This window comes from Haematobia irritans, chromosome 3 (assembly GCF_050003625.1).
Source record: "Haematobia irritans isolate KBUSLIRL chromosome 3, ASM5000362v1, whole genome shotgun sequence".
In the NCBI taxonomy this organism is placed as follows: Eukaryota; Metazoa; Arthropoda; class Insecta; order Diptera; family Muscidae; genus Haematobia; species Haematobia irritans.
In genome coordinates, this window is record NC_134399.1 from 32,921,201 (window position 1) to 32,933,913 (window position 12,713).

The 12,713-nt window shown below is 33.8% G+C and overlaps 1 protein-coding gene across 1 annotated transcript; it reads right to left on the reverse strand.

Annotated features, from left to right (window-relative positions):
- Positions 1–285: 285 nt before the first annotated feature.
- Positions 286–11,121, reverse strand: LOC142228124 (zinc finger matrin-type protein CG9776). The gene is made up of 11 exons (XM_075298449.1): positions 10,915–11,121; positions 10,552–10,674; positions 9,814–10,425; positions 8,628–8,897; positions 8,036–8,223; positions 6,843–7,273; positions 5,086–5,260; positions 4,853–5,020; positions 4,526–4,704; positions 1,287–2,797; positions 286–1,222 (listed from the first exon to the last, which is right to left on the reverse strand). Exons 2-11 carry the CDS (start codon positions 10,655–10,657, stop codon positions 570–572), a joined length of 4,293 nt encoding a protein of 1,430 aa, XP_075154564.1. The 5' UTR covers positions 10,658–10,674; positions 10,915–11,121; the 3' UTR covers positions 286–569.
- Between the last annotated feature and the right edge of the window lie 1,592 nt (positions 11,122–12,713).

Here is a 12,713-nt window from a genome sequence, read left to right on the forward strand (position 1 = left end):
ACATGAATTTTATTGAGGTTTTCAGAAGACTTTAATTCTTTTTTCTTCATCATTGAATAATTGTACATACTTTAATTAATTAGTACTCCCTTAATACATCTTTTGTCTTCGTATAACTGTTGCAATTTTAATTAATTTATTTTTTTCTTAAAGTAAAAAAAAGAAACCGACTTTTAAAAAGTTCGAAAGTTCTGACCTTGTTTTCTTATTTTCATAAAATTTATGAATTGTGGTCAATAAACATGTAAAAATTAGCTTTCCCCCAACAAAAGTGTGAAAAATAAGTTTTACTTATTTTGGAAAAGTTTCAGAGAAAAAGTTTCGTTTTTTATTTTTGGAATTATTAATTTGTTTTACATCAATATTGTAGCGTGGATTTATCTTCTACATCATTAGTTTTCATTTTTTTCAAGTTTGAAGTATGGTATGCATAAAATACACTTTCAATCATGTATATATGGCAACTAAAATACCATACATTTTAAATGAATAAAATTATATTGTAATTTTGAAGAGAATTAAATTCTAACATTACCTTTCACAAAACGTAAAGACCTCAAGTTTGTGACTCACATACACTGAGCTGCCATATCATCGGCATCAATGCCAAGCATTGCCAAATCATCCAACTCCTCTTGACGGCGATTCTTTTCACTTTCTGTCGGAGAAGGTGGTGGTTGTGGTATATCAGAGAGATCAATTTCTGTTATAACTTCTGCAATATCGGCGACATCTTTCGATGATATCGACGACAAAACAGCATCTTCATTTGTTAATTCTAGATTTTCTGGAACTGGTAATGTTTCTGTCAGTGGTTTTTCTTCTACAGCGAGTTCGCTTTGTCCTATTTGCAATACGTCATTCGAATGTTTATTTTCCAAGTCAGTGTCATTTGCATTTCCTGTAGAATGTATAGAAATTTCCGTATCAACTTTGACATCAATCTCTATTTGTTTGCTATCTGACGGTTGTTCTGCAGGTTTTGGGGAACTTTGTTCAATGCCATTATGAGAGTTCGAGTCATCAATGTCCATATCGGCAACGTGTGTTGTAGCAGTGTTTGCTACTGGTCTATTAAATATTAAAGGTTCATTCATTGACATTTGTGAAGCTTCATCTAATCCCAGCTGTGAAGTCTCTTCTAAAGTTACTAAATGTATACCATCCTTAGCCAATTCCTCTGGTTGGAATTTTGGTTCATCGTTAATAATTTGAGTTTCCCCTGAAAGAAAAATAATGTAATTAACATGAAGTTCCCTATATAGTTTTCTAGTATTGATTCAAACCTTTGGGAACTTTTGATTTCGCGTCATCGTCGTCCTCTTTTTTCTTTTCTCCTGGGAATATTATATTCAATGCTTCTTCTAAATCTTGGGGTAGTTCGCCTTTACCCGGTGGTGGTGGCGGTGGCACATCCACAACAGGTTTAAACTCTTCAGATTCTTCTTCATCAATTCCGGGCGGTAACATATCTTTGTCATCACTGGATTGCGGAGGAGGGGGTGGAGGAGCTTGTCCCATAATGTTTACAAATTGTACAGGATCTGGCATTAGATCGTCATAGTCTACCATCATGCCTGCATCTGGATGGAATGGTGGTGCATTACCATAGACATCTTCCATCATAGCCATTTGTATTTGTGCTGCCGTTGGTGCTGGAGGCCTAGTCATTGCTGCCACAGCAGGATACATAAAGCCGGGGGCCAGCTGTTGGTCTTCAGGACGTTTTTCTGTTTCATTCTGTTGTCCACTGCTTTGTTTTTTGAATACCGGCATTTTACCTATGAACGGTAATTTGACTTTGCTATTAGTTGGTGCAGGTTTATTCTTTAGCTTTTCTTTTTCCTTCTTTTCTTTATTTTCAGCTGCTTTCTTTTCCTTCTCTTTGTCTTTCTCTGGAACCCTTGGCCTAAATTCTGGTTGCCGAACAATTGGTTTTTCTACCCTTCCGCGGCTAGGTGAACGTGTACGTGATCTGGAGCGCCTGCGTCTGTCATAGGACCGAGAACGTCTTCTCAAAGAACGGGATCGCGAACGATCGTAGCGTCTTCTTCCACGCCAACCTCCACGACCTCTGCTGTGGGATCTTGAACGACGCATATGTCGGCGATAATCACGACCGCGACTCCGGCTACGCGTGAGGCTTCTTGAGGTAGATCGCCGCCTAGAAGAGCGCCCATCTCGATTTTCCCTTGAATTGCGTGCATCTCGTCGATCAAATCTATCCCTGCTGCGATTCTCTTTCTCCACTTCAGTTCGAGCGGTTGTAATGGCCGTAGAACTACTAGCGGCATTTGCAGCACTCTTCGAAGACATTTGATCTGTGCCGCTCTTGTTTTTAAGTTTACCCTTGAGTTGTTCCAATAACTTCTTTTCACTTTCACTAATAACAGGCTGAACTGTGTTCCATTCCTGTATAATGCCATCATCCTCTAGATCATCGATTTTTGTTTGCAATTTATTAACACCTTCTTGGACAACAGTCCATTTGCCACCACTGTTTTGGACATGCATATCTTTTGATTTCAATTGGGGAGGTGGTGGTGCTTTGGACAATTCGACATCGCCTGCCTTTGCTCCTTCTTGTTTGCGCATCGAAAGCCGTATCGATACACCAGCTGGATTTGGATTATCCAAATCTTTTATTTCTATAACCGGTGGAGGTATTTTTTTCTTTTTCGGTTCATCGGAATCAGAGGAGGACGATGAATCACTGGATGAAGAATCACTGGAATCTGAATCGGCCTTTTTGCGTCTCTTTGTGGACTTCTTTTTCTTCTTCTTCTGTTTTTTGTCGCTGAAAATAGAAACAAAAGAAATTTTACACTCACTGAAAAAAAGACTGCTGGTAATAGCAATTATAGAATGTTGTTTTTCAGCATTCTCAAAACAATGCTATTTTAGCAGTGCTTTGAGCAAAATGGCAAACTATCGACTATTTGCGAATAGCAGACATACTGCTGAAGAATTAGTAGTTTGCTGAAGTTTTTCTCCGATACGAATAAAATTATAAATTCACTCCGGTTTATTGGATAAGAGACTTACTGTGGCAGTAAGCCACGCATAGTACACATTGAACTTTCAAACATTAAAAAACAATTAGTAGCTTTTGATGATGCAACAACATTTGTTATAGCAGTTTGCTACTTCAGCAGCGATGTTTATCAAAAACATTCGGTAAACACGTTCGCTAATTCAACAGTATTTGTTTGCTATTTCAGCAAAGGAAACTATTTTCAATTAATGGACGTTTGTCAAAACAATTACATTAATGGCTTTCAGTAAAAACATTTTTTTCCTTTTCAGCAAAAGAATAGCAAACTTTTTTGCTGTTACGAATAATAACTTTTTTGAGTTTGAAAAAAAAAAATTTTTTTTCTTCAAAAAAAATAATTTGCATCCCGAAATTAATCAGTCAACTAAAAAATTTATCCAATTAAAAATTTAATTAATTCAATTAATTTTTGTTTTCATTAAAAAAAAATGAATAAATGGAGCATTTTTTAAATTTAAGTCAAAAAATTTTAATTTTTTTTTGTTGTGTACGAATAGGACCTTTTTGGTGATCTTTTAAGCCAACATTTTTTGAATCGAGTTTGGGTTTAAGATCAAGGCACAAACTCTTTATACATCGAATGAACAAGTTCGTTTACTAGTCTCCCAAATCTAGCGTTTATTTTGGTGTGATGGATATATAAAACTATAGTCCAAAGTGGTCAGAAGTCTGCATAATTTTGGATTTCCAAATACTCATACATTTTGATTATTTATAGTCCAAAACTACACAGAAAAAAATTTCACGAACATTTTTCCAATTAAAATTTTAATTGAGTTTTAAAAAATATTCTATTAAAAACTTAATTGATTCAAAATTTTTTTTTATTTTTTTTTTTCAATTTTATTTGTTCGAAGTCAATCAATTAATTGTTTAATTGACTTTCAATTAATTTTTTAACTGATACTATAATTTCTGTGATTGAAGACATTTCAATTAAAAAATTAATTAGATCAATTAATGGGAGCCACCGTGGTGCAATGGTTAGCATGCCCGCCTTGAATACACAAGGTCGTGGGTTCGATTCCTGCTTCAACCTCAGTAATGCTGGTGACATTTCTGAGGGTTTCAAAACTTCTCTAAGTCGTTTCACTGCAATGTGGAACACCGTTCGGACTCGGCTATAAAACGGAGGTCCCTTGTCATTGAGCTTAACATGGAATCGGGCAGCACTCAGTGATAAGAGAGAAGTTCACCAATGTGGTATCACAATGGTATGGTCTGAATATTCTAAGTGAGCCTGATACATCGGGCTGCCACCTAACCTAACCTAGATCAACTAATTTGAATCAGAAAAAAATTTTGTGTGTGTAGTTTGCAGTCATAAAACCTGTCAATAGGTGAAGGCCTTCAAAAAAAATCCGAACCATCACAAACAACACAGACTTTATAGTTGACTGTTGGGAGACTATTGGTTGGTCATTTCGCCGCCCATTTTATTTTTTGTTATGCATTTTGTGATTTATTTACCTTTTCTTTTTCCGTTTTTTCGATTTCTCCTCATCCTTTTTAGATTTTTTGCGCTCAGCAGCTGTTGTGGATACTGAAGTAATCTGTTGTGGTAAAGTGTTAGTTTTTTGTTCATTCAAAACCTTTTGACGATCAGCCAACCAATTGACCTCATAGTGGGGATTTTCTTCCAAAAACGACTAAAAAGAGAGATAAAAATCTTTAATCTTAAATTTAGAACTAGGATTTCATTCCCATTAAAACTCTAATGAATTGCAGACTAAAAACTTAGTTTTCAGTAAGAATTTAATACGATAAAACTCAATATAATATAGATGTTAAACATACATTATATTTACTGGCATGTAACTGGGATTTTAAATGTGTGGATGCGCAATGCAAATCACCCATCCATATACTGCATAGTTTGCAAAACCACGAAGTAGCCGGAACAAAGAATGTTAAACCTCTTATTGGTGTTCTTTTAGTTGGAACATTCTCATACGTGGGAAATTGCTGAATTAAATTTAGATGAACAAATTAGTACTCGGGTATTAGAATTTACCAAATTTCAAACTTACATCGGTTACCATATCGGTGTGCCAAGGAGTTTCAATTGTCTCTCGATCCATGTGTTCTTTGGTATGCAAATGATTGAGATAATCTTTTGCTGTTTTTGGAAATATATTGCAAATTTGACACCAATGCATTTCTGGATCATAGAATACGTAGTTAAATCGTTCCTTTTTAGTTGGTCTATAAAGAAGGAAAGGGTCATATTATGAATAAAGGTTAATTGCAAAATTTGTTGTTTGCTGAGTTTTGGCATTAGTTAATTTAATATACACGTTAAGTAGAGCCAGGATGTCCTTATGCAAGTCAGCATAAGATCATCCACCTTATCTGCAATATAATCTCCCCTAACCAGTGTTGTTGGGGATTTTTCCCCAAACTGGGGATATATTTTCGTGACTGGGGGAACTTGGGGATTTGATGGGGAATTTTCATAAATTTTGGGATTTTTTCGAGAAAGCGGTTTAATCTTTTTAACAAAATTCTATTTCCATAGGAAATTTTGTCAAAATTGTATTTTTATAACTATTTTGCAAAAATTTTATTTCTGAAGAAAATGTCAAAATTTTATGTCTATAGAAAATTTTGTCAAAATTTTATTTCTATAGATAATTTTCTCAAAATTTTATTTCTATAGAAAATTTTGTCAAAATTTTATTTCTATAGAAATTTTTGGCAAAACTTTATTTCTATAGAACATTTTGTCAAAATTTTATTTCTATAGAACTAAAATTTTATCAAAATTTTAGTTCTATAGAAATTTTTGGCAAAACTTTATTTATATTGAAAATTTTGTCAAAATTTTATTTCTATAAAAAATTTTGTTAAAATTTTATTTCTATTGAAAATTTTGCCACAAAAATTTATTTGTATAGAAAACTTTCTATATAGAAAATTGTATGTCAAAATTTTATTTCTATTGAAAATTTTGTCAAAATTTTATTTCTATTGAAAATTTTATCAAAATTTTATTTCTATTGAAGATTTTGTCAAAATTTTATTTCTATTGAAAATTCTGTAAAAAAAAAATATTTTTACAGAAAATTTTCTATATAGAAAATTGTATGTCAAAATTTTATTTCTATAGAAAAATCTATTAAAAATATTTTTTTCCATGGAAAACTTATTTAGAAAATTTTCTCAAAATTTTATTTCTATGTAGAACATTTTTTTCTATATAGAAAATTTTGTCAGAAGTTTATTTCTATAGAAAATCTATGAAATACATGCCTAACAAACTCTACCAAAACATCAAAAATTCCAACAATCTACCAAAAACATAAAATCTACTATTTTTGGTAGAATTCTGCCAACTGTGGCAACGTGTCTAACACACAATTTTACTACTTGAATATTTAGCTGTAAATTTTTGGGACCGAACTCCTATTTTGTCTAGCATTTGGAAGACGATCAATAGTCTTTTGGTGTTGTTGTTCGAAATCTTGATCTTATTGCAGCTATTATTTTTTTCGAAAATGTATTGGGGATTTTTGTGAGAAATTTAAGTTTAAATTGGGAATTTTTGGGGACGAAAACATCATAATTTATACTGGCAACACTTCTCCTAACTCTGTAAACCTACAAGTAATGGTGTGCATTCACATCATCTAGCAATGGTATTGTCACAAGGAGTTTTTCTCATTATTAGTGGATAATTTGTACGAAAATCTACTTAAATTGTGCTAAAGTAAGATAATTATTGTGTAGCTTTTGGGTCATAGCTACTTTATTCTGAATGAAATAAATAAATTATTACAATACTTACATTTTCACTTCAGCTTTTCGCACAACGTCTTTCTCCTTATTTTTCATAGACTCTATTACTTTCTTTTTTAAACGCTCCGGTGAACTATCATCGTCTTCTTCGGGCTTTTTACGACTCTCTTCTTCATCCGATGAAGATGACGAATCCGATGAACTAGATGATGAATCCGACGAACTTTCGTCGGACGATGATGAAGAACTTTGTTTCTTCTTCGCCTTTTCGGAGTGATCTTTCTTTTCAGAATGTTTATGTGTAGATACTGAAGCTAATAAAGATGAAGCTTTAGCTGAGGCAGCAGCGTCTTTTAAAAGCTGGTCGGCATCACCTTCATCAGTGGGCTCATCGTCTTTGTCAATGTTTTCATCTCCTATGATACCAGTCAGCATATCGATCACATTCTCTATAGTGCTAAGCTTCTTTTGAATTTGATTCTAAAAAAGTAAAAAATGATTGAATGGAATAGGTTAATATCATCAATTCGGTGACAAGTGTATATCAAATTTGTATTTATGCTTTTATTCTGTTTGTGGATTTGGTGGTGAGGTACTGGTGCAGCCAACTAGAGTTCGGTGAAGATATTAGATCCATAAGTAGTTCGGAGCCAGTTTTCCCCGGGAGACATCTTTTCCGTTCAAATGGACAATTTCCGAGAATCGAGGTTCAAAGCTCCCATCTTCTAATTTTCAGCTTAATATTAGGTTTTACACATAAATATATATATATAACCTAATTACAACATTTCTTAAACTAATTATAAACAATAGATATACATTTTTGTTGTTTCTGCATGACTGGAATGTCCAGGAAATTCCCACAATTATCACCATTGGTTAGGAGCACAGGCACGATAATTACTCAGTTGGTTCTCTTCACGACCAGTCGAACTCGAGATGTTAATGTCTCACAAATATACACATATTGGTATGTTTATGTACACTAATATTTTTTTACGATGTACGAGTAGTATGTATGCATTTTTTAGAACAACAACAGTGGGATCAATGGGCTAAAGAAAAATTTCATTATTCAAACACTATATGAACCAAAAGTGCAATTCAATCAAGACAAGTTCTTGGAAAAATATAAAGGACAAAACATATTTTTGTTTACATCTTAGGAAAAACACAAATATAAATTCCACTCAAATAAAGCCTATCAAATTATCAATGCGACACAAAGCACAACAAACATACCTGGAGTTTTTCATTCTCATCGATGAAACCCTTGGTGGTGGGCGAAGCCGGAGCCTTGCCCGAATGTAGGTCTTTTCTTTGTTCCTTCAACATTTTCAATTCCTTTTTCAATACTGCAGTCTTTTTCAGATAACTGGTACGTTGTTTTTTAAGCTCGTCCCGTTGATTTTCGGCTTCTTGGGCCACAGCTGTTTGATGGATTCACATGGAAAACATAAACAATAGATAATAATAGAAATTAGCACATATTTAATTTGGGAAAATTTTCAAAATTTCATTTACGAAGCTCTTTGTTATTTTTGCTAACATATAGCAAGTTATCATGTTATGATCTCATACTAGTTTGTGTATGCTCTCAATTGTGGACGTCGTCTTTATGGCTTATGGGATCGGGATGAAATACATCAATCAATCAATCAATAGACCTTAAGAGCTTTCATTAAAGCTTTTGCTATACGTTGTCAAATGTATGTATCATGTTTTTCGTTACACGTATTGCAAATTTATGGTTTCAAATTAAATTGTAAATATTTATGTATTAGAATATATTGTTTTATTGAAATATGGGAAAAACTGTTTAATGTTGACATACCATCATGTTGGGGATTAGCTTCGACAGTTCCGGGAGCAGCATCGGGTAATACATGAAGGGATTTTGGTAAAGTTGTTGGGGGTGGTACAGTGGTATTTGTGGTTACCACTGGTGCTTTTTGTGGAACAGACACTGGAGCCGTGACTGCAGGAGCTTGTGGTTGAACTGGAGGTGGCTGTTGTTGTGGTGGTGGTTGTTGCTGTTGTGGTGGTGGAATTTGACGCATTTGGGTTGGTGGTGGTGCTATCCATTGTTGTTGACCATAAGCGTCTGGAGAAAATTGAAAAATATATAATTTCAATAGTACGTGGAGGAAAATGGGGAATATTTATTGATTTTTATAGAATTTCTTGAAATACAATTTGTCCTGAAGTTTATAAAAAAAAATATATGCCTTGGTCTTCACATCAACTACATACGAAATCTATTTAGTTCCCTAATACTACATTTATATTTGTTAGAGGACACAGTAGAAGTTCTGCTTGAAAAGAGAACGGAGTTACAGTGGCTAAAATAGTAGAAATGTATTCTATTCTTTAAAATCGATTGCCTCAACTCAAACAAAAAATTATAATCTTTGGGGCGACGTCAGTCTTTTTAGCAGACTGTTCTAACATCAAGATTTTTTAAATATATTTTTTGCGTAAAATTCCGATGTTATTGCCTTTTCTTAACCACAAATTCATAGGTTGTCAAGATAAAAAAATTCAAATTAAAGATGACATCTAAGTCGGAACAAACATTATCGTCAAAGACAAAGTCAAAACTCATTGATCGATAGATTAGTCGATTTGTACAATACCATTGAAAAATTAAGGTTTGATAATTATCATAAATTGTGAAGTCATAGTTAAAAATTATAAAAAGACGAGATTTGCGCATTGGGATTGAAAAATTGAAAAAAAAAACTAATAAAAATCTTTAATATGAGAACGGCTAAACCCCTTAAATATTTTAATCGATAAAACTGAGGTGTTTTGTCAAATGATGTGGAATTTGAGGGTACCTAAACTTGATGACCTGAACAATCCAAAAGAACATAAAGAGGTTTCCATAAGTACCAAAATTATTGTGAATTACTGGAAACAGAAAAAAATATTTAAAAATATAATGTGATGTCCACCTAGGACATCACATTTTCCAATTTTCCTCTATTAAACATATTGCAGTTTTCTTATGTACATACCTACACCCCATGTTCCAGGTGGAGGATAAGCTGCACTAAAACCTCCTGGTTGCGGCTGTATACCGGCATATGAATCGGGTGGTTGTACAAAATTCGATTGTGGCGGCGGTACGTTATATTGATTATAGCCCCCGGTTGCTCCGTAAGCATCACCATACATTTGAGGCATTACTCCATAGGGTGGAGGAGGTGCCGTGGCAGTAATTGTAGGTGGTGGATGGGTAGGAGAACTTGGTTTCTTTTTTGGTGACCATCGATTTCCTCCTCTCCGTGGTGGTGTTGGACTACGGCTTATAGAGCGACTAGAACTTCTGCCACGTCCTCTGTAACGGTCACGACCACTTCCTCTATTGTTATAGCGACGACGATCCGGTGACCTACGGTACCGGCGTCTATCAGGTGAATAGTCCCGGAAACGACTACGACGTGGAGATGGAGAACGACGACTTCTATTGCGGCTATGGGGTGGAGACGTAGGTGATCGTCGACCACGTGAGCTCGACCTACGTTTCCGCGGCGGACTGCCGGAGGGTGAGCGGCGTCTACTTGGCTTTTCAGCAGATGCTGCGGTGTCCTCTTTCGAAGGAGGCTTGGGAGGTGCCTTTTTGGTATCTAGAAATATAAAAATGATACATTGAGGAAAATAATTCTATGCCACCATTGATATATAATTTCAAATAAAAACTTAATATCCTGGATTTGAAATTGCTATTATAAACCAAATAACTATAATCTTACCAAATTCGGGCGCATCGAATTCTGCCCCTGGTGGTCCAGGGGGAAGAGTTGGATTTTCTTCCAAGCGTCTATCATTCGGCTGTTTAAGCAAAATATCATCCTCCATGATTTGCTTTGTCACTTCTACATAAGTAAAGAAATAAAAGCAATTAGAAATAATCTTATCCTAGTGTATATTTTAATAAAAGTGTTGGCGTATGTGAAAATTTCGATTTAGGTCCCCAATGAAAACTCCAAGTAGGAATATGCGAAAATATTTGGCTTAAATCAGTATTTATCAAGCGTATATTCCCCCAACTTTCCGTGTTATGCCACTCTTGAAATAAATCATCAAATCTGCTCAACGCATTCATTAATACTTACCAGTTTAGCCGGCTGGAATAAACGAAGCACAGAACAATTGTGTAAAAACTGCACGAAATTTTATAACCAATATTATTTAAATGCCGAAATATTAATATACGGCACTTTTATAACTTCTTATGAGATTATAAACGGGATAAACTACATTTGTTCCACTCGATATGATTTTTGCAAAATTGGTTTTCGGTCTCAGTGATGGGCAACTTATATCAGAGTTGATATTAGAAGTTAGCAAAGCACCTGGGAAGGAAAATCGTATTTGTAAATTGTACCAACGTAAATAAAAAGTGTACTTTTAGATATCAAATTGTAGTAAATTTCAACCGAAAAAAACGATTCAAGATATATCACAATACTTGCAAATTTAGCATCTCATTCAGACATTCAATATTAGAAACTTTTCATCTCCATCAGGAGTTGTCCATGATCTGGCAGAAGTTTCGATATGACTTCAGCATCAACATTAACGTGCAACGGAAGTACTTCATAATATTCTAACTATATCATATTTTAATACATTTCAGTATTTTAGAGTGAAAAGATCGATATCAGCAAATTTTTGTCGGTGGGTGCCCTACACATCGAAATTCTGATTTTAAATGGGCACTTTTGAACCCATTTTACTGTAAAGTTGTGAACAAGATAATTTATATTGGACAAAATTATTATATAACCCATTTTGCCGCTGAGACCTCCAATGAATTTTGAACATGAATTGAATATTTCAAATTGTACCAAGTAGGCAATTTTAGTACAATTGTAATTTTGGGATGTTCCAAAATTAGTACAATTGCACCAACTTTTACATCCCTGAAAAGCATTTCCCAATAAACACAAGCATTGGAGAAATGCTTATATTCCATACGCTTTCAAACATTTTTTCAAAGAATTAGATTAGAATTCAATTTGAGAAATTGTTGAGAAAATCGCGTTCTCAACAAAAAACAGACATTACCCTCAACAGTAGAATTCAACATGTTAGCAACAATTTCCCAACATATTAGCAACAACTTTTCAAACTAAATTTCATTTTAATGCTTCAAACCTATTGGAAAATTTGTTGAAAGCAAACAATTTGCAATGCCATTTGAATTAATGTTGAAGATGGGATTTACTATCAAATTGATCAATTTGATAGTGAATCCCATCTTCAACATTAATTCAAATGGCCTTGCAAACTGCTTGCCTTCAACAAATTTTCCAATAGGTATGAAATGTACATGAAAGTATTTTGCCATCACTATTGTTACAAGAGCCATTGTATATTTTGTGAAACACCAAGCGCAACTAGCTTCTTATAATTTATTTAAATAAAATCGATAATGAAGTGCTGAAAACATAGTTATTACGCTTAAAATTGTGTGTATAAATACTTATGTAAACTATTGTTTATTGTAGTCTCATAATAATATTTTGAAATAAATGACATTAATACAAAAAAAAAACGCTTAAAATTGTGAAAGGTATATGGTGAACAATTTTCGACTTTCCAAATGGAATAAAGTTTTGTTTGTTTTTCAAATATTTTTCCGGACACGCTGCCTCCGACGCTGCAACATGTAACTTGCTACGTGTAAACCAACATCATTCTTTTATTAATAAAAAAAGTTATGTTAAATGTGTCGTGATAGTGGTATAAATGTTATACATATTTATAAGAATTTATAAATGTTTAATCAATTAATAAACATGTAAACAATCGTGTTTTACTTGACCACAATGATTCTTTTACAACTATCTTAAAATGCACTTTTTCTGATTGTTTGAAGGGGCTCTTATTGGCGTAGTTCTAAATTTAT

Bases quoted from the DNA above. Each gene is read 5' to 3' on its own strand.
- LOC142228124 (XM_075298449.1), bottom strand. From the start codon at position 10,657: ATGGAGGATGATATTTTGCTTAAACAGCCGAATGATAGACGCTTGGAA. The intron at 7,274-8,035 runs GTATGTTTGTTG...TTACTTTTTTAG, and splicing joins ATGAGAATGAAAAACTCCAG to AATCAAATTCAAAAGAAGCT. The intron at 1,223-1,286 runs GTTTGAATCAAT...TTTTTCTTTCAG, and splicing joins GAAATCAAAAGTTCCCAAAG to GGGAAACTCAAATTATTAAC.